The sequence below is a fragment of the Centropristis striata genome, chromosome 5 (assembly GCF_030273125.1).
Source record: "Centropristis striata isolate RG_2023a ecotype Rhode Island chromosome 5, C.striata_1.0, whole genome shotgun sequence".
NCBI classification, from domain to species: Eukaryota; Metazoa; Chordata; class Actinopteri; order Perciformes; family Serranidae; genus Centropristis; species Centropristis striata.
The window spans coordinates 29,480,732-29,501,204 of record NC_081521.1 but is presented as its reverse complement, the minus strand read 5'-3'; the positions used below and the strand labels follow the sequence as shown (position 1 = coordinate 29,501,204).

At 38.4% G+C, this 20,473-nt stretch overlaps 1 protein-coding gene across 1 annotated transcript; it reads left to right on the top strand.

The window, feature by feature from the left end:
* Positions 1 to 1,917: 1,917 nt before the first annotated feature.
* Positions 1,918 to 20,175, top strand: gnai3 (guanine nucleotide binding protein (G protein), alpha inhibiting activity polypeptide 3). The gene is made up of 9 exons (XM_059333288.1): positions 1,918 to 2,705; positions 9,788 to 9,830; positions 10,325 to 10,466; positions 11,271 to 11,428; positions 14,035 to 14,163; positions 15,322 to 15,451; positions 16,504 to 16,657; positions 17,413 to 17,620; positions 19,032 to 20,175. The coding sequence occupies exons 1-8, from the start codon at positions 2,588 to 2,590 to the stop codon at positions 17,601 to 17,603; spliced, it is 1,065 nt and encodes a 354-aa protein (XP_059189271.1). The 5' UTR covers positions 1,918 to 2,587; the 3' UTR covers positions 17,604 to 17,620; positions 19,032 to 20,175.
* The last annotated feature ends 298 nt before the right edge of the window (positions 20,176 to 20,473 follow it).

Genomic DNA, 20,473 nt, shown 5'->3' with positions numbered 1-20,473 from the left:
TAATCGCAAATTTAGTGATGAAAAAAGCAGAATAATATAGAGAGAGACTCAGGTAATAAGAAGGAACACAAGATTATTTAAATGTGGGTTGTGCAAATAAATGCCAGAAACATCCCTTTAATCTTTTATAAATTTGATATTTCTAGGTAATAATATTTTTAAGTTCTGGTATGTAGTTTCTCACAGATCTCACCGTGCACCCAGCAGCACCGTATTTTCGTCCTCTATTTTTCTGATTATCCTAATTTTCATACCCTCTCCTGTGCTGCTCCCCATCAGACACAGTGACTCATTGCTTTCATGTCGAGTCGTGGAGGGCGCCCCCCGCAGCGCAGAGGAACAGTTCAAACAGGCTGACCTTTGTGATGGGCTACAACACGCCCAGTGGAAGTGCTCAAGGACAGATGCCATCATCATGTCACTCTTGGGGGCCTCTGGGTGCAGAGCGCAGCTATTCAAGAGTCGGGTGTGTGAGAGCTGGAACCATCTGAGACGCCTTGAACGGGTTTGAAGCATAAAACATGTCCTGTGTGAGTATAGAGGCAGTGAAAGCTCATCTCTACATCACAGATAAACTAAAAAAATCACAAGAATTGCTCACTTACTTCCAAATCCTGTCTTCTCAAATCAACCTGCTGACGACAGGGCTGGTGGGTTTGTTTGGCAGGAGGAGCAGGAGACAGGAGCAGGAGACAGGAGGAGCAGGAGACAGGAGCAGGAGGAGTAGGAGGAGCAGAAGACAGAGATGACTGGCGCAACTAATGTCATAAAGCACGATCAGTGCTGGAATGTAACATTTACTCAAGTAAAAAAAACGTTTCTTTTCCTACAACGTATCCTATATTTCTATTCCACTACAATTGAAGGGGAAATATTATTATTTTCTTTTTCCTACTCCACTATAATTATATGACAGCCTTAGTTCAGAATCAGAAATTTGGTTTTGCTCCAGTTCCTTCAAAAAGTACTCCAGAAAGAATAGAATAAAATTCATATCTATAATGAATGTTTACAAATAGTAGAAAAATAGTAAAATATAAAATAGAATAAAATATACTTTAGAAAACATATTGACCAAACTTTTACCTATTTTACCTATTGAGTTCTTTGCTTACAAACATGTGACAAAGCTGTAAAATATTGTATATCATATATGTTTGGTTGTAGATTTAACAACCAAACAGTAGGTATTTAGGTATATTCAGTATATTAGAACAGCTGAAATAAATTGTTCATTGGTGGATAATTAATGGCAGATAATTAATTAAGTGCTTCTTATAGTGTGGGATATTACATAAACGTATTATTGCTACATGTTTGCATTAAGCTTTGCTAACTAATCAACTTGTAACTGCATCTTTTAACATTTTTATCAAGATGTGCATTATGATTAATGATTTTTTTATTTTTAATATCTGCTCTACATGGCTTGTGAACTGTCTCGAGAATGCTTATTTTGTCTTGTTTTCTTCTGTCTGCACATTTTAATTATCAGCTCCCGGGTTTCAAAACATCTCACAGAGGACTGTAGTTGAAAATTAGCCAGCAGGCTAACACTGGTACTTTTATAGATTAATAGTGTTGCACTTTAAATTACATGAAGCTGGTGGACTCAAAGTTGCTGCTAGATCCAATAAAAGTTGTATGTTTGTAATACATAACAGGAAAAAAGCCTGAAACTGAGTCTGACCTTTTGACCGGAGCAGCGTGTCGTTAGTGTGTGTTGTCATTGAGCTGTGAAGTGCAGATTGGACAGATTTATCAAACCCACACCTGCAGTTCAGCTGTGAGTCCACTGGGGGCGCTCTCACACCACACAAAACTCCTGCTGACTGTAACTGAATGTAAGAGAATGCAGAGAAAACCTGCACACGTGTCTTCAGCTTCCGTTCAATGTCAGAATATCTCAGTTTACAGCGACTTTAGGGTAATATGTTGATTTGTGTCCGACTCTGAGCAATATTTAAGCCACAAAGGCAGACTTATCTGGTGTCTTATCTGGTGGCTGAGACGCGACTACATTTCCCATCAGCCCCGTGGGGCGCATCAATATTCCTTCTTCAGTGCCGTTTTCTTGGTTTGCAGCTGGATCAGCTGGATGAACGCGCGACTGCGCAGCAGCAAAAGTCTTGAGGGGGAAATCGAGTTGCGAGTTTTTCTTTGAAAACGTTGGATTATACGTCTCATTTTCCATAAAGGTCTATTTAAAGTATTTTGATTTCTTTTCTGTATTTTTTCTGTTCCTCAGTGAGTCTAAACTTTGGATAATTTAGATAAAAAGAGCTTAAAGCATACATTTTGGGGGGTTTCGGTTTAAATTCGGTATTAGATCACCTGTACATGCCGACAGGAGTGTGTGTGTACTGGAGCAGTGTGTGAGCTCAGCATCAGACTGTCGCTTCAGTTGGACAGACGAGGATCCGGTGCCAACGCCTTTCCCCCCTCTCTCTCTCTCTCTCTCCGCTTCTCGGCTGGGAAACTTCAGCTCGCTCCGACCGACCCAAGGGCTCGTTTGACGGCGTTTCCTTTCAACTCATGAGCTGCTGAAACTCCGATCCGACACTAAAGCAGTTGTTAGAGAGTGAAAATGGGCTGCACGATCAGCGCCGAGGACAAAGCTGCGGTGGAGAGGAGTAAAATGATTGATAAAAACCTGCGGGAAGACAGAGAGAAATCCTCCAGAGAAGTTAAACTGCTTCTGCTCGGTATGTTTCTGTTTTTTTGTTTCTGTTTTATTTTAAATAATGCATGAACTCACTTTAATCACCATGAATATTTAGCTACTTTTCATTTCCACTTTTTCACTTAAGTCGTTAGTTTTTGACTCCACACTCCTACTCCTCCTCCTGTTGGTTTTATGCAGCTGTGGCTCATCATGACAGAACTTGCAGAAGTAAACCAGATGTTGGTGGTAAGAGGGAGGCTACCCGTCCTCTGCTGCCTCACAGCTTCTCCAGCAGTTATAGATTGTTTAAAGGTGCTCAGAGGACACTATTTGTTGACTAAGTGTTGTCACTTGTCACAAAGCATGTTGTAAGTCATGCAGGCCTGTTTTACTTCCTTCAGTTCCTATAAACAAAACTTTACAGCTACAGGGAATACTGACCCTTGTCAGACTGTTCAACAACTCTAACTACCTGCAAGCCCTAAGAAATTACAAGTAAATTCCTTTATCTGTGTTTATTTTGGCCAGTATGAATATAAATTACTTTGGTGGTTTTAATTCCATTCATTTCCGTGTTTAATTCACATTTTCCCCATAATGACTTCTTAAATAGTTGAGTTTTTAGGTTCAGTGAGAGGGCTATCAACCAGATAAGTTAAAGGTATAATGTGTAACTTTTCCACATTTTCTACATGGTATATGTTATGTTGAATTCAGTACTGGCATTTTCCCAAATGTTTCCAACAATTTTCAAACTAAGATAAAATATATCAAGGAATGGTCTGTTAATGTGCATGTGTCAGCACCTTGGTTGTCTGCAGGAAATTGTTGTAAATTGACCTTTTATCCAGTTATAAGACACATTTTTGGCAGCCCTACACATGGGTGTGTATGTGACTGGCTGAGTGAGTGAGTGATACTGTGTTCGGGGGCGGGGCTCGAAGCTGCTTCTGCTTTCGCAGCGCAAGCTAGTTAAGATCTTGGTCCTTTTTTATACTATATATTTTTGCCCGATGAAGGATTTAAGTCATCTGATGTTAAATGTTAGCAGCTGTCAGCCAAACAACGCCAGAGAAACACTGAATTTTAACGTGAAACTGCTTTAAACATGTTAATTTGTTTGGAGAGGAGGAGACCTTAACGGATAATTTGGCTCCGGGTAAAACAGTTTCAAAGGGAGAGACTGACGTGCACACACGGCCGGACTGGCGGCCACAACAAAGAAAAGAGACGCTCGGATTAAAACACACAGTGGGAGCGTGACATCAGGACGCCACTACTGCACTATATCTTTGCATATCAAATATTTTTTTCATACATAATCAAATTATTTCTTTCTTTCTGTATCTCTGTGCACTGTACAACATGATACAGTACAGATCTGGTTGCAGCTGATGTATTCATCTGACAACAACTGGAATAGTTTATTTATTTTTTGAATCACCAAATGTCAGAAAATAGCCTAAAATGAATTCCCTAAAGCCGAGGTTGATGTTTTCAGATTGCTTCTTCTTTGCCAATTGATTTCATATTGATTGAATAATGGATTAATCAGGTCAATCTGTAGTAATTTAACTCATCTATGAGCCATGAGACAAATCATTGGGCTGTTAAAAACAAAACTCGATGACATTGGTGACTTCAGGTTCAGCGTCATGACTCACAAACTAAGTATCTAGATCTCAGCACTCTCTTGTGCCTGTGCTGACCTCAGACTGTATGTACCTGCGTAGATACCTGCATGTAAATACCACCGACACACACTGAGTGGACGATGTGGTTGTGGACTGCACAGACGTGCCAGGAGGATTAAATGCCTCCAGTCCTGCACAATCAACATTTTTATGCTCTGTGCCCTCAAACAGGGACTCTGTCATCTACCAGTATTCTTACTCAAATCTAACTTTCATTTTCTAGCTGTAAATATATGTTCATCCTGTGTGCCAGCGTTTTAGCTTGTGACCTACTTTTGACCCGTCATCACAGGTTATTGACAAACGTTTAGAGGTCTGGAGAAGTAAAAGTGTCCTGTATTTCACAAAAAAAGCACATGTTGAGCAAGTAATGAAAATAATCACTTTTCTGCAACATTTTTTTTTCCTACCCCTTTCGTGATGACCCCTCTGATTTATCTTTCGACCCCTTGCATTGACTTAACTTCCAGTTTGGGAGTCACTTCACTGTAATATTGTATGTAATGCAAACATCACCAGAGTCAGAGGAACAGCTGTGTATTCTTTGTGTGTAAGGTGACTATTTGGTTACGCTTTCTATGCCATGACAGCTGTTAATAATGGAAAAAAGGTGACAAAATGCAGACCACAAGTTATCAAAGCTCTTAATTGTCCCTATTTTACTTTCTAGTAGTCAATCAGTGTGTGGGATTTAAATGTTCCCATCTTCGGCATGATGACACACTTGTAACATTTTGTTTCATTATAACCAACACAGAATAGATAAAAGAGTCAGAAGTCTTGAAAACTGACATTACATAAAACTGACATTACCAACCATTATAAAGCTTCGGTGCAACACCCAAGCCATTTTGGCCACCAGCTAAGCAAAATGAATGTAAAATAGAACTAAAAGACTACCACCAGATCTAATGGATGTAGTTGGTTGTAGCTGGTTTCCCGTAATATGCAAAGCATCAGCTCTCTGTTCCCTCAACATGTTTTATAAGGAAGGGTGGATGACACAAGCTGATGCAAGTGTGACAGAGAACTCTTGGACTTTTGGTTGAGACATTGTTGTTGTTTTTTCCAGATAAATGTTGCGCAAGATACTTCACAATTCATGTCATTAGCTGATTTATATGATAAAGAAAAGCCCATGCTTTTACTATGCTGTAGTTCTGAGAGATGAGTGATTATAACCATGGAGTTCTCACTTGAGTGCTTTCATTTTTTGTGCAACATGAGCACATTACCAGAATAAACATACCAAGTAAGAGTATACCGAGTATTTAATTAAGTGGATAATTCTGAGTACAGATGCAGCTTTTTAATTAGTCATCAGAATTAAATCATGACTGCCTTTATTCAGCAGCAGGACGTCCTGAAGGCATTACAACATGATGCACTGACGGCACATGATTCCCACTGAGGGCTGCTTCTCGACATCATGCTATTGATCGGGGAAAATCTCCTCATGACACACTTGTTTCCGCACAGTGGATGCTGTTTATTACTGATAAGCTCATGTTATTGGAAGAATCAGTCACAGGATGTCAAACGGGCTAATCGATTTGCCAAAGATATTAAAGAGAGTGAAGATAGTGTCAGTGATTTGTTCAAGTACAAAGTGTTAGGTGAGGCCATTAAATAACCTTTTTAAAGCAGAGGAACATAATATCATGAAGTGTAATGTTGTACATCTCTTTGGAATTTCAGATGATTCTTCCAGAGAAATCCAACTGAACTAATTCATGTCTCAACAAGAATCCCTGCAACAAGAACTACAGTATTAAATGAACACAGTTATTGATCAAGACGATTTCCACATTTTCAACAGACGTGATCATTTTATTTATTCTTCAAGTGTTTTCCCCTCCTTTCTTCCTGGAAGGAAGTTCTTCAAATTTGGTACAAATGTTCACTTGGACTAATGGATGACCTGATTAGATTCTAAAAGATTAGAGGTTAAAGTCACTGTAGCTGTGTTTCCTTTCAAATTTAATCGAATTTTGAAGTGAAATTTGGAAATGTCGCATTAAAGAAATTGCGAATTAGGGAAGTTTCCATCAACTGCTTTAGAGCAAATAAACAAAGCTGCATTAACGTACTTTGGTCAGAAGATGGCAGTGTAATGTTTTGCTGTAGGCTAATCTGTCAGTAAACAGTAGAAGAAGAAGAGATTGAGCAAGAGAGGAAAAATAACAGGGGAAAAAGAGGTTGCTAATAGCTAAACTTTGGCCACCAACAAGAGAAAATATGTGTTCAGGAATTAGATTTAGTTGGACTTAATTATTACGTAATTGTTCTTTCGTGTCAGCTCGTCTTGATCATCAGAGCGGAAACAGCTGATCAATCATGTGATTTAAATGTTCGCTGTACAGCTGATCAATCATGTGATGTAAAAGTTCTGTACGTAGTAACTTATTCGCAAAAATCGTTTCCATCTCCCGTTATATTAACTATTTTTTGAGAAAGATAAACAACACCTTAATTGTAAAAACTTGTATGCCCATTTTTGAAAGTTTTTTCAAATTTTGGTGTTTCCATTAAGCTTTTCTCATGTGAATCTTCAAAATGTGCATCAAATTTTGTTGAGGGAATAACTCAAGATTTCATGACAAACTTTACATAAAATGCCTACTATAATGAAGTGGTGCCATTTTATATCGTATATATATATATATAAACATATTGTTTCTCAGAAAAACTTCTCTAAGAGCCGCAATTGTGAAGCGATTGTTATCCACTGTGTTGTTGCTATAATTCAGCCTGATTGCGTCGCTTTGTTATGGAAAATGAGCTATTCTCGGCAGTCGAGCTCTGAGTGTAAAGACAGAAGTTAATCCCTGATCGATGTGGCTGTCGGGTCAGTTTGATGAGGATACAGATGAATCCCAGCAGCAGCGAACTGATCTGTGAGCATTACCATCAGACAGATACGTGTGGTGGTGCAACATCACAGCACAGCCTAAAATCTCTTGTGTGCATTTTCAAGTTCCGACCACAGAGCTGAGGGGGAAGTGATTTTCCAGGCAGTGCCCTCCACTCCCTGTCTGAGCTGAAACAAGAGAGTTATAGGAGAAAAACAAAGAGGAACTCGGCTGCTGCTCTTTGTGCAAAACCACGGAGGAGGAGAGCCAACACACCCCTCCAATGAATGTTTGACCACAAACAGTAATTCATAAAAAAAAATCTCCATTTTAGATTCTAGTTAAATGAGGCTTGGTTTGGAGGCAGACTCCTGCATGGGTTTGGACGACTCAGTGGATGTCTGTGTAAAGTTGGTTTGTAAAGTGGCAGGAAGCCACGGTTGATGATGAGCCAAAAATGCCATGAATGAGAGAACTGGTGAGTGACAGAACTGAGGAAAGGGATCAACACAATTTGTCCTCCCCTCCTCGTCTGTGTGAGTGGGCATAAATCTCTCTGGTGGTGACAGCTTAACCAAAGAATTTGTGGATTTAATTCTTGTTGGCCGTTCATCTGAACACATTACTCTACTGTAAGCCTCCTTGACAAAATTCAACAGCTAAGGATTCCTAACTGGCACCAGGAACGTGTTTTGCCACCTTTTAAGGGAACAACAACACTCGGACAATTACTTTAAAAATGCCTCACATTCAGACTTGTTCGTGGCTGCTTTAAAGCAAGAAGCAGGTATCCATATTTGAAATTCCAGTGCCTGTAAATCTCTTCATCCTGCGGTCGCTGATAATAACTGTGGTTTTATTTGGCCGAAGGAGGCCCCACCTCCAGTGTAAACTCACCCAGATGTTTATGGAAATCATTTCTCACTGGTTGTGTGAGTTTGACATCAGATGTTTCATGTGCACACATGTTTTCATGCCTCTAAAATTAAACTTGAGCCATGAAAAACTGCTGATTCGAAAGTGTGCCAATGTGTCACCCAGAGGCGAAGCACTGGTTCGCCTCCACAGACACCTGGATTCAAGTTGTAGCAGGGACTCAGCCGTGTTTTAACGATCGATCCGTTACAAAGGCTATATTTGGCAACCCATTTTACATGAATGAATGGGCGATATCAGCGGTTATCCTTGCCATAAGAATGCGCAAGTAAGGGCCTACTCCACTTGCTGGCAGATGGAGAAGGTTGTTATCAGCCTATTCAATGGTTGCTTGCTGAAAAAACCCCTGTTTTGTTTAGTTAAAAGGCTGCAGCTTACTTACAATTATACTACCAAACCACTTCTCATAGGTTAGGTTAGGAAAAACCACCTGGTTAGGCATTATAAAAGATAATTTATAAAATAAAATAATTGCATGTAAATGGCTGTTAAAATGTTACGAGGACGACTAAAGCATGTGACAGAGTTACATGATGCTCGGACATTCCCTCAAATAGCATCCTCGACTTTTGTTTTTAGATGGGACATGAACCCCGTTCTCCTGGGTGAAAGTCCTGCTTTGTTTTCTCTCTGACAGAAAGGTAAAGCAGTAAAAATATTCTAAATATGGCGTACACTTTAACTGATACTGATTTTTTAGGTAGCTAAAATACATTCTGCTGCTGCCTTCGTCCACAGCAGTACACTGTTTCGCTTCTGTGTCCATACTCATGCCTATTTCTACAGACGGGGGTGCTGACTGCAGAAAATCCAAACTATTCCTTAAAGGGGAATCATTAAAGATCATGAAAAGACATTTTCGAAACAGAACATGACGAATAAATTGGGTTATAAATATCAAATACAGTAAACTGTACAGTTGGCTCAGAGAACAAGTTGATATTTGTTGTTTTAGACTGCAGACAGACTCTTTAATCTTATTTGATGTTTTTATGGCCCCTCTGCTCTCTAAACAGCTTGATATCAGGGATTGTCCATTCAGTGGAAAATCACTGGCTCAGCCAAAAGCGTGATGACTGTTTCCTGTTTGGCTGATTGTTGTAGAAATACAGTAAAGGTTCCTCATGTTTCCCCACTCATCATTATTATTATGTCCTTTACTGTAACAGTGGCTTTGATATCAACTCTTTCAGTTCATCATTTATCACAGATAGGCTATAATGTTGTGATAGCTCTCACTTCCTAAAGAGGCACTCATTATTTCCCATGATCCTCTCTGTGGTCCGGCAGCTCGTAAGCTCCAGCCTGTGGTATACACAGTCTATGGTAAACAGTTAGCATCTGATTCCTCCTTGTGACACTGGCGTCTGTGTCTGTCGGCAGCTAATGACAAATAGAAAAACAGAATTAACGCAGACTGGTGCATCAGAGAAGTTCCCTCAGGCCCCTCTGAAATGCATGCCTTTAAATTCCATCACAAGGCTGCTTTTTCTTGCCTTTTTTGACGCAAACCTACTGCACACTGTTGAGCTCAGATGAAGTTCAACAGCGACTAAAAGCTGGTTTGATCCATCCTCCGTGTGAGAGGAGTCAGATATTATGTTTTGGCTGCTCATCTAACTGCTGTCCCTCTTTTCCAGGTGCTGGGGAATCTGGGAAAAGCACAATAGTAAAGCAGATGAAGTAAGTTACAGCACGGACCTGATAACACTGCACATGACATTTAATCAAACTCCTACATCCTGTATGAAACTTTGACGTTGACGAAAGACAGAGCATCACTCCCGCTTTCAGCTGCAGCCTTGTTTCAGAGGTTAATAATGTGAGAGCTGTGATGATAATGAGAGCTGTGGTTACAAACAAATTTGTGGAAATACTGTGCAGGCAGACCCTCATTTCACTCTGCCTAGGCAGTGTAGGAAGCAACCTTTTGCATAACATGTTAAACAATGGCCTCGGAGGCCAGCCGTAGCCTGGCAGGCCCTGAATAGACTCCCCCAGTTCCCACATTAGGCATGCTCTATGCTCACCAAAGCTTAAATTCCAGCACTAATGACAGCGTTGCATGAAATGTTTCAAATCTGTAATTTGTCCCACATTTCCTAAAATGATTGTTCACATGCTCAAAATATTTATCTGGACTCTAAATGCATGTTTGTATTTTGTCTCTGTTTCAGAATCATTCATGAAGATGGCTACTCAGAAGAGGAGTGTAAGCAGTACAAAGTGGTGGTGTACAGCAACACCATCCAGTCCATCATGGCCATCATCAGGGCCATGGGCCGGTTAAAGATCGATTTTGGGGATGCTGCACGGGCAGTAAGTTAACAGTCTGCTTTAAATATGACTTTTAAAAGGGACCTATTGCGCTTTTTCTTATTTTCTGTCACATATATACAGGTGCATCTCAATACATTAGTCAATTTCCAATAGTTACTCCCCAACCAAGTTTTGAGTCATATAGATTAACATATTTTTCAGAAGCCAACATTTCCATATTAAACATACTTTTTAAAATTGGTCTTTTGTAATATTCAAATTTTTGAGACACTGAATTTTAGGTCTTAAATGTAAACCATAATCTTTATAATTACAAGACATTAAATACATTAAACACATGAAATGTTTCATTTTGTGTGTAATGGATCTATATAATGTGTTATTTCCGCTTTTTGAATTGAATTACTGACATAAATAAACTTTTCTATGGTATTCTAATCAATTGAGATGCACTTGTAATGTTACAATCTCTGATGTTTCAAATTATGAGGTAAATTAATCTCTGTGAACAAAACCCATAGGTTTCAGACCTCTGATTGCTCTGTTACCATGAGTTTTCTGTAGGATTTCTATGTATTTTCTACATCTGCTCCACATTACATACACTGCTAAATGAAGCTACATGCTAACGTCAAGGAAACCTGTAATCTTGGTCGCCGATTTTGTTAATTTCTCCACAATTCTTTTCATGGTGCAAATGGAGAGGCCTGGGCGAATCATTTTACACAGAGACAGGTGCAGCAGTCATGGACAGCATAATATGTCACATTTATAGAGTCACGTCCTCATTCATGACATAAATCAGTTCAGGAACAAGTTTACAATTAATGTGTTCATCTGCAGGACGATGCCCGTCAGTTGTTTGTCCTGGCGAGCTCAGCGGAGGAGGGCGTGATGTCATCAGAGCTGACCGGTGTGATTCAGAGGCTGTGGGTCGATGCCGGAGTTCAGACGTGCTTCGATCGATCACGAGAGTATCAGCTCAACGACTCTGCTGCATAGTGAGGACTCTTTGCATACAGATACACAGACACACCCAGAGCCAACCACAAGCTTATTAAATGAGCCAATTTACAGAGAAATTACTGCATGGAAAAAGCCTGCAAAAAAGTGTTTCAACAAATCATTTAAAGGGAGACACTACAGGTGCATAGGGTAAAAATGAATAAATAGATATGACCTTGAAACTTCCCACTTGATTATTTGAATGATTTTCTGGCATTGTATGTTTAAATATACAAATTAAGTCTTATTATTGTCTTATAATAGCTTTTGGTGAATTTAGGAGGTAAAAATAGACAAGTTGTAGTAAAATAAACACCTAAATGTGTATTTTGGATGTTTTTGTTCCTGAAATAAGACATGTTATGGGAGCGAAATAGCCCAAAATCAACAGCAGCATGAGATAATTTTAGTCAATCGACCGAAAAATAATCAATACTTTCTCCGCTGCTTCCCTGTTGTGAGGATTGACTGTTTTCTCTCTGGTATGTGATAATTAACTGAATACCTTTAGGTTTTTGACTGTTTGTCAGATAAATAAAAAGGTATTTGATGATACACCGTTCAACCATAGGAAATTATACTCAGTTTTATTCTTAATAATCTAATATTCTAGACAAGACAAAACAGAAAATATTATGCAATTACTATTACACTATTACAAATAAGTTTCCAATAAATCTGGTGTCAATATTAACTGTCGGTTACTTTCTGAAAATTCCAAAAGGAAGTGAAACCACTTTTACAATTTATAGGGAAGTTTGAAATTGCATCATCCATGTTCTTATAATCACATCTCTCTTCACTCGAAGACTTGACTCAGAGTAGTTTTCCACCTTCATGTGTGTAACATTTTTGCTGGAACAAGAAGGGAGGCAAGATGTGTCTTGTTCTCCACGGTCTTGTGTCAGCTTGTTGTACAGCTGACTGCATTCCTGAAAAAGGGAGAAACATGAAGAAGAAACTGACAACGGGAAAATGTTTCTGTCAACTTGTTTATATATCACTTCATTAGACAAAATGGTTTTCAGATTTTTATGAAAGTCGACCACTGGACACGACTGTCTGACGATGGAAAACAGTTTGAGCTAAATATAGTACGGCCTTTTTTTATCAGACATGGATAAAGTCCAAGGTTTTCAGTTTCTGTAGCACTTATTTCACCCCCGCTCTGAAAGAAAGTAGCTCAAGGACACTTTCTTTGTTTTGAAAACAGCAGAGCTGTCATGTTGCACTTTGTCCACACTGAGAATCAAGAGGGACCAGTGGAGTTGGTCTGTTTTTACTCAACCCACAAGGAGCCTGTGTTTATCATGCACCAAAATATGAGCCCATATTTAGTATCATTCTGTGGAGTCCTGGGATGTCTGTGGAGCAAACCCTCCGCCTCAACACGCAGAAGTGCCCGAAAAACATGGGAAAAACATTTTTATGATTAAAAAAATATACATTTATTTTAACACGTGGTGTTGAAAAACGAAAAAATATCTGTCTCTATGGAGCAGTGGCACATATTGAGAGCTACCTGCAGTATATTTGTACTGTGATGTGTGTATTGCCCCTGGAATCATTTGTATGTATTTAAATAACCCCTTATCAGGTTTGTCCCACTGAGATCAAAGATATCTTTTTCAAGGGAGACCTAAGAATAGCAGAATCGGGCTTCCTAGCTAAGCTAAGTCCTTGTTGTGGCTGAGCCGGGTTCGAATTTGGCCCGAGATCCCTTTGCCGAATTTCTCCCCTTCCGTTCTCTCTGTCACTATCCAATAAAGCATGAAAATGCCCAAAAGTAACCCTTAGAAGAACAGCAGCAACACAGAGTTTCAAGAATTAAAATCCACATAGATGTGAGTTTCATTAAAAAATGATCATATAAAACATTTGCACACAGACAGTCTAGATTCAATAGATTTCACCGTAGGCTGAAACTCATTTAGTTTTAATATGTTTTGAAGCCAAAGATCAGCCTGTAGATTGTTCCAGTTCAGACTTTGCAGTGACAACAAAATGCAAAATGTCCTGTAAATATACAGCGTGATTTCCATAATTCATTTAATAGAGAAGACAAATACACTGTTGCCCATGAAGTTGGAATATTTTTGTTTTCAGACACAATCCTCTGTTTATTCCTGTTTAAATGCATCAGTAATCACTATCAAGAGATTGATTAATAAAGTTTTGAGGAGAAATACACTTTATCCGTCAATAATTAATCACATTTTCGCAATGATTTCATGGAAAGAGGTTGAAAAATATTTTATTCCAACTTAATGAACAACAGTATAGTTATATTGAATTGGTGTATAACTACAAACGTACAAGAAACTGAGGTGGTTTGTACATCAAGCAGGCACAATGATAAGTAAGAGATCCACAGAGGAGCCTAATAATGAAAGGTGAAAAGGGGAGAATCCACCAATTTCCATTTCACACACTCACACAAAAAAGCCTTGTTTTTCAAGTAAAATCCCAGTAAAAGCTTCAGCCTTTTCGCAACATATTTTATATGCACCTGAAAAGACAAGTGGCCATAAATTAAAACCCCAACGTGTTTAAAAGTAGTTACCAACAAGAGCTAAATATCCCCATGTCTTCTGTCTTCCAGCTACCTGAATGACCTGGACAGGATCTGTCAGCCGAACTACATCCCGACTCAGCAGGATGTGCTGCGTACACGTGTGAAAACCACTGGCATCGTGGAAACTCACTTCACCTTCAAAGATCTCTACTTCAAGTAAGTAATTTATCTGCTCCGAAGGGCCCTGGCCTCAGGTGGGCTGCTGGTGCCATAAAAAGAAGTTATTAAGCTTTACAAGCAGGCAGGGCCTGAGCTGGTTCAATGTATCGGTCAGCATTTAGATGTCCTCATTAACTTAACACAGTAATTCCAACCTGGAAAGTCCCAGAGAGATGATCACTTGGGAGGGAAATTCTGCTATTTATGTTTCTTTTTTGGACTTTTTTTCCCATCCTCTGCTGTTTGTTTTATCTCTTCATATGCAAATGGAAGAAAGGGTCACAATAAAAAAAAAGGCTGGAAGTCATTTTATTTTACGAGGATCAGGTTTCTTTTATTTTTAAATTCTTTTCAGCTGGCGATCATTGCAATAACAAGTAATAAACAGTTAATGAAAAATGACATTCATGCATTCAGTTGCATGTGTAATATCTCACCGTACTTTATACTTCATACTGTATCCATATTCATGTTTGTTTGCCTGCAGCAATCTGTGTTTATTGTATCATAGTGCTCACCTCATCATATTAAATAATTTTGTAGTATTTTTCTGGGCCAATGCAGCTGATAACAGGTGATTTGTGTTATTGTTTCTCTTTTAAAGACATATTAAAATGCTGATTTTCAAGCCTCTTTTATAACTCATAAATGCTGCCAACTGGCATTCAGCCAAATACTTCCCACCATTGTAGCCATAAATGTGATTACATCTACTTCAGTCCTGTTACATTATTTTATTATCTCGCTCCTTACTTATAAATATTGGTGAAACATTAACCGTAATAGCCTCCATGGGCTGTCTTCCTAACACCATAAAAAAAACATGCCCAGGATGTGGAAGTGTGCAATCACTGAATTGGTGCTAAAGCACACAGCGTCCTTTCATTTCATTTCATTTCATTTCTGTGTCAGTTAAACAGCTCAGCACAGATTCAGTTTACCTCTGCGGGCCTCAGGTGGAGACAGAGGCTGCAGACATAAACATGTGTGTGTGTGTGTGTGTGTGTTTTTTGTGTGTGTGGTGGTGCTCTTGCCCTGGATTTATGAGGACACTCATACTCATAAAACACTGTAATTAAAATAACATTAGAATTAAAATGAGCACAGTCACTGTACATTCATTCATGCGGTCCCTTCATGTCTGTGTGTCTCCAGGATGTTTGATGTCGGGGGTCAGCGCTCGGAGAGGAAGAAGTGGATCCACTGTTTTGAGGGAGTCACATCTATCATTTTCTGTGTCGCACTCAGTGACTATGACCTCGTCTTGGCTGAGGATGAGGAGATGGTAAGTGATGGATACACTGTGGTTTAGGTTTACACATTGTAGTTTATTCAATTATACTTTATTAGAAGGAACATTTGGTGTACAAAAATATACAGCTACAACACAAATGTTAATGATTATCCCTATTTTGGTAACCTTCACAATACCTTCAAAATAAAATAAAAAATAAATAATATATATATATATAATATATATATATATATATATATATATATATATATATATATATATATATATATATATATATATATATATATATATAAGCATTTATTACAGTAGTAACAATTCCAAAATAAATAAAAAAATCCAAAATGGGGTTGGAGAACTTGAGAGCTCAGGGACATCGGACACAAAGCAACATGCACAAATGAACAAATTAACTGTTAGCGGTCATTTCTATTTTCATAAGTCACTGTATGTTGTCATGCATTTTAGCAAATGGGGGAAAAATACATCCCCTATGCCATAAGTATAGTAGTCTACACAAATGCACAGCATCAAATTAAAATTAAAGCATATAATACAAATAATACAAGTGGTCTTGGTCATAGAGAAGCACAGAGTAAGATCAGAGGGGCTACGACATATCGCATTTCTGGGCTGATCCACGAATGTATCTTACATAAAAAAGCAATAAAATCATAAGAGGGAAAGCACAAGCGTTACTAATAACATTAATGATGGCTCTGTTCTATTCAAATGTCCCATTAAGTAAAGACAGTGTGACAGTGAGACAGCTTTTATAGCTTGTAAGTGCTGGCAAAGACACAACAGCACTTTTCCATTTGGATTTAGCCACTAAAAGCCATGTAAAGTATGTTTTTATTAGTCTGCATCGTTTACGATGGACTTGGTACATGTGGTATTTCATTTACATTGCCACACAGAGCCTTTGGTTCAGGTCGGAGTAGAAGCCATGCCCAACAGGCTCTAACAGGCACTGTGAAAAACAGGTTTTGAACCCGGAAACCGAAGCATCACTCATTTTATAATTCATTGTACTTCTGTGAAAATGTATATCATGACTCAGTTTACATCATCTCTTTCCTCAGAACCGGATGCATGAAAGCATGAAGCTTTTCGACTCCATCTGCAACAACAAGTGGTTCACACTCACCTCCATCATCCTCTTCCTCAACAAGAAGGACTTGTTTGAAGAGAAGATCAGCAAGAGTCCGCTCACTATCTGCTACCCTGATTACACAGGTATTTGCCCAGCGCTATACTTGCTCCTTGAGTGTTTTGATCAGAGGAAGTTTTTATTTATCTCTATTTATCTATCTGATGTATGTGAGCATTATCTCTGATGTCAATGATCATGCTCTCTGTTTATTTTACCTTACTAAGAGAATAAAGAAGCACATTATATCTCTCACTGGTGGATGTTTGTCGGATTTTCAGCAAGTCAGTTTTGAGGTTGAAACATGGGTTAAATTAGATCTGAATATAAAATGTCTCTTTATGCTTGAACTAGTTACATTCCTACCAATCAGACAAAGGCTCTGTGTTTCACTGTTGAGCTGCTTCATCACATGTGCATGTCATCACCATACCAGCATTTTGAGTTTACGCTGAATGCTCAATTCACTCTTGCCCTTTTTGCTTTTAAGATTTAATAATGCACGTCATTCTATGACTGTTAAATCTATTTATAGATCTGCAACACAAGATTTTGCGTCAGGGTTTATCATTTTAACTTCTTAGTACAGAGCATCACTAAAGGCGATTTTAGACATTAGTCATACGTAAAATTAACAGTACAACTTGCAGTAAAAATATCTTGAAAGACCATCGATAATTAGGAGCACAGCTATTTGCAATTCAAGGTATTTGCAGACTATTTTTTCCACCTTTGATCAAAAACAAGTTCCCACAGTAAAATGAACAAAAACCACAAGTAACAACGAGCAAGGACAACCAGCAAGCAGTTCAGTTTTTCATTTTTACCTTTTTTACTGCAGGTGGGCACTCATACGAAGAGACCGCAGCTCATATCCAGTGCAAGTTTGAGGACTTAAACAAACGAAAGGACACCAAGGAGATCTACACCCACTTCACTTGTGCCACAGACACCAAGAATGTGCAGTTTGTGTTTGACGCTGTCACCGACATCATCATCAAGATAAACCTGACAGAGATCGGGCTCTACTAAAGCTTCAGGCCCTGCAGGTCAGCATGCTGACATTCACCTGCACTACTGATCATGCAGAACGCTGCAGAGATGTTGCGACGTGGTGTTGTTGTCAAAGCCAACAATTAAATGTTAGAGACAATTAAGTCTCTTCTGTGATTTTGTTGGAAATTTGAGAAACTTAGTCAAACTGTTGAAAAATAAGACTTTCTAAAGAATATTCAAGCACATTTTCATATAATAAAAATATAAATGAAATAAGACATGAAATATTCACACAAAAAATACTTACATGGCTTCTATTGAACATAATTATTATTATTAATACTTCACATCTGGTTTCTTCTGAGATATTTGTATTGAACAGATATTGAACATTATTGACAATAGATCGTTGAATGTTAAAAAAAAATTATTGTATCAAAAGTAAAAATCAAATGTGATTGGATTGGTTGAATGCTCTGGAAAAAGGCAAGTGGACCCTGGGTTGGGATAATTTTGGCGGATTGCTTGATAATTAAAACACCCACAAATCCACAAAAACAAACAGAAAATACATCGCTTAGACTTTATCTGAATACTGGGAAATACAGCAAAATACTGCACTAACAAGTGGTCTCTTCCATACCCTGTTGTAACGGGCATTTGGTATCACCCATCATTTAATCTCAACTGCCACCAGGTGCTATTTTACACGGTCTCGGGAGTGAGGACAATGTTTCCAGACGAAAGCAGCGGTGATAAGGCAAAGAAAGTAACTATAAAACTAAAGAAAAAGGACCATTGATGTGTGGACGTAAAAACGCTAAAGCTAAACGATATGCTAACAAGCTAACATGCTAATCTTATCAGCATGTTATCATGCTAACCGTTGCCATGCTAACCGTGTCCATGGTAGCACGTTAGCGTTAGCAGAGTGGATGAGAGCTACAACGACTGATCAAAGTTGTGAAGGACAAAGTTTTTAATCCAATTAATTTTCTGCTGTGTAAAGAGAAAACAATATGTGTGCATGAAATGTATTTTATTATTGCCAAGCAGTTTATGACTGAAAATGTAAATGACACACTTGGAGGCAGTGTATTCATATTTATAATTTATTCTGAACCAGAGTACGGTTTATTGCCAAGTAGGTTTTCACTAACAAGGACTTTTGCGTTGGTGTTTTGTTGCATAACATAAATAAAATGAGAGAAAATGAATCCAACAGTAAAAGCCAGTGATACAAAAGTCAAGAGAAATAGAAAGTTGAATTAATAAACTTAAAAGGGCTTTGCAGTATGTTCTGAGGTGGCAGTACTGTGCAGAAAAGGTCAGAATTATCAAAGGAATTCACAGTATAAAATGTAATAAATGCAGTGTATGTCCTCGTGTAAAGATGGGTAAATGTAAGGCATAGAGATGTTACATGTATATGAGTATTAATTACTATTTTCCTTTTCCCTTCAGGTGTCAGGAGCAGAATCAGGACTTCTCGGCTTGTCTGCAGAGGGTAAATTAGAAAGTAGGTGTTACTAAGGACTGAGTTGATGGCCTCGCTACATGTAGGACCTAAATTCCACAATTTGGGGACTTGATGCTACAAATACTTATGTCTTAATAGATGTTACAATGCAGAGCGTACTGGGTGGTAAGTTGGGGACGCTTGTGAAATGATTACTGTGAGTCCTGTCATATATAAGACCTTTGGATCAGTCGGGCGCTGGCAGGTAAAGCCCCTCGGATGTCTCTGACACATTTATATTTTTTCTGTCATATGTACAAGGACCAAAACGGACTGCCTGTTCATCAAATCCATCACTGCATTTCACAGTTTCACAGCTGATATGTAAATTCTGTTCACTATTTTTCTGTTGCATCTTCTCTTCGCTTAAGTCTGTTTCACATTGCTTTTATTGAATGTTTGCCTTTGGTATATTTTAATCTTTGAGTTGCAATTATATAGTGTTCCACTTTTGGATGTGTGAATGCAATAACTTATGTATGGAGAAGTGTTTTGTGTGGGAAGTTTTAATGTATATAATGTAACCTTTTGGGTCTGGGATTAGTTAGAAAGAGTGTAATGAACTCAGTAGCAACACCGCTGTCTACATAGTTAATTATTAACTAGACAACATTGTATTGAACAATATTTTTATACATGAGACACATCACTGCAAATCTATTTCTAGAGGGATATCTTGATTTCCCTGTGTGTGTGTGTGTTTTTCCATAGGAGATTTACTACAACTAATATTATTCACTCAGTGGACGTCAGTATAGAATTATCTTTTTTTTTTTTTCAAGGTTTTTTTTTTTTTTTAATCCTATGGATATCAGTGAAGATATATAAACACATTAAACATAAAAAGTGGGATAGCTTGAACTAGCCAGAGGCTGTATGTTTTCTTTGGCTACAGCCATCACATAGTACTGAGGATGTCTATTGCTGATATAAACAGAATACTGTAGTGGAGCACTGTTTGGGTTATATCTGGCACTTCCTGCACAGAGAAATCATGCGAGAGAACATTCTTCAAGGTTCAATCTAGTTTTCTGTACATTGCTGCGGTTGTAATGGTTCATTTTTAACATCATTAAATGATGGCACAAATCTGTCTTTCCTTCCTTCTATGTTAAAGACTAAACCAACACCAAGATCTTACCAGAGGCAACACTTATCAGATGTTATCCAATGTGAAGATTTAGTCTCACCTAAACCATGCAGGGAAGGAGGTCATGCAAATTGGAAACACTATTTTTAGACTTCAGACACATCTGTATGCTTGAGCTGAGGGCTCCGTTTGTTCCAGCAGCTGCACACACCACAGCTCACCAATATGCCCTCTTTGTCCTAGCTTGTATGTTGTCACTGTACTATAGCACTTCATGGAAATGTATTAATGATTTGC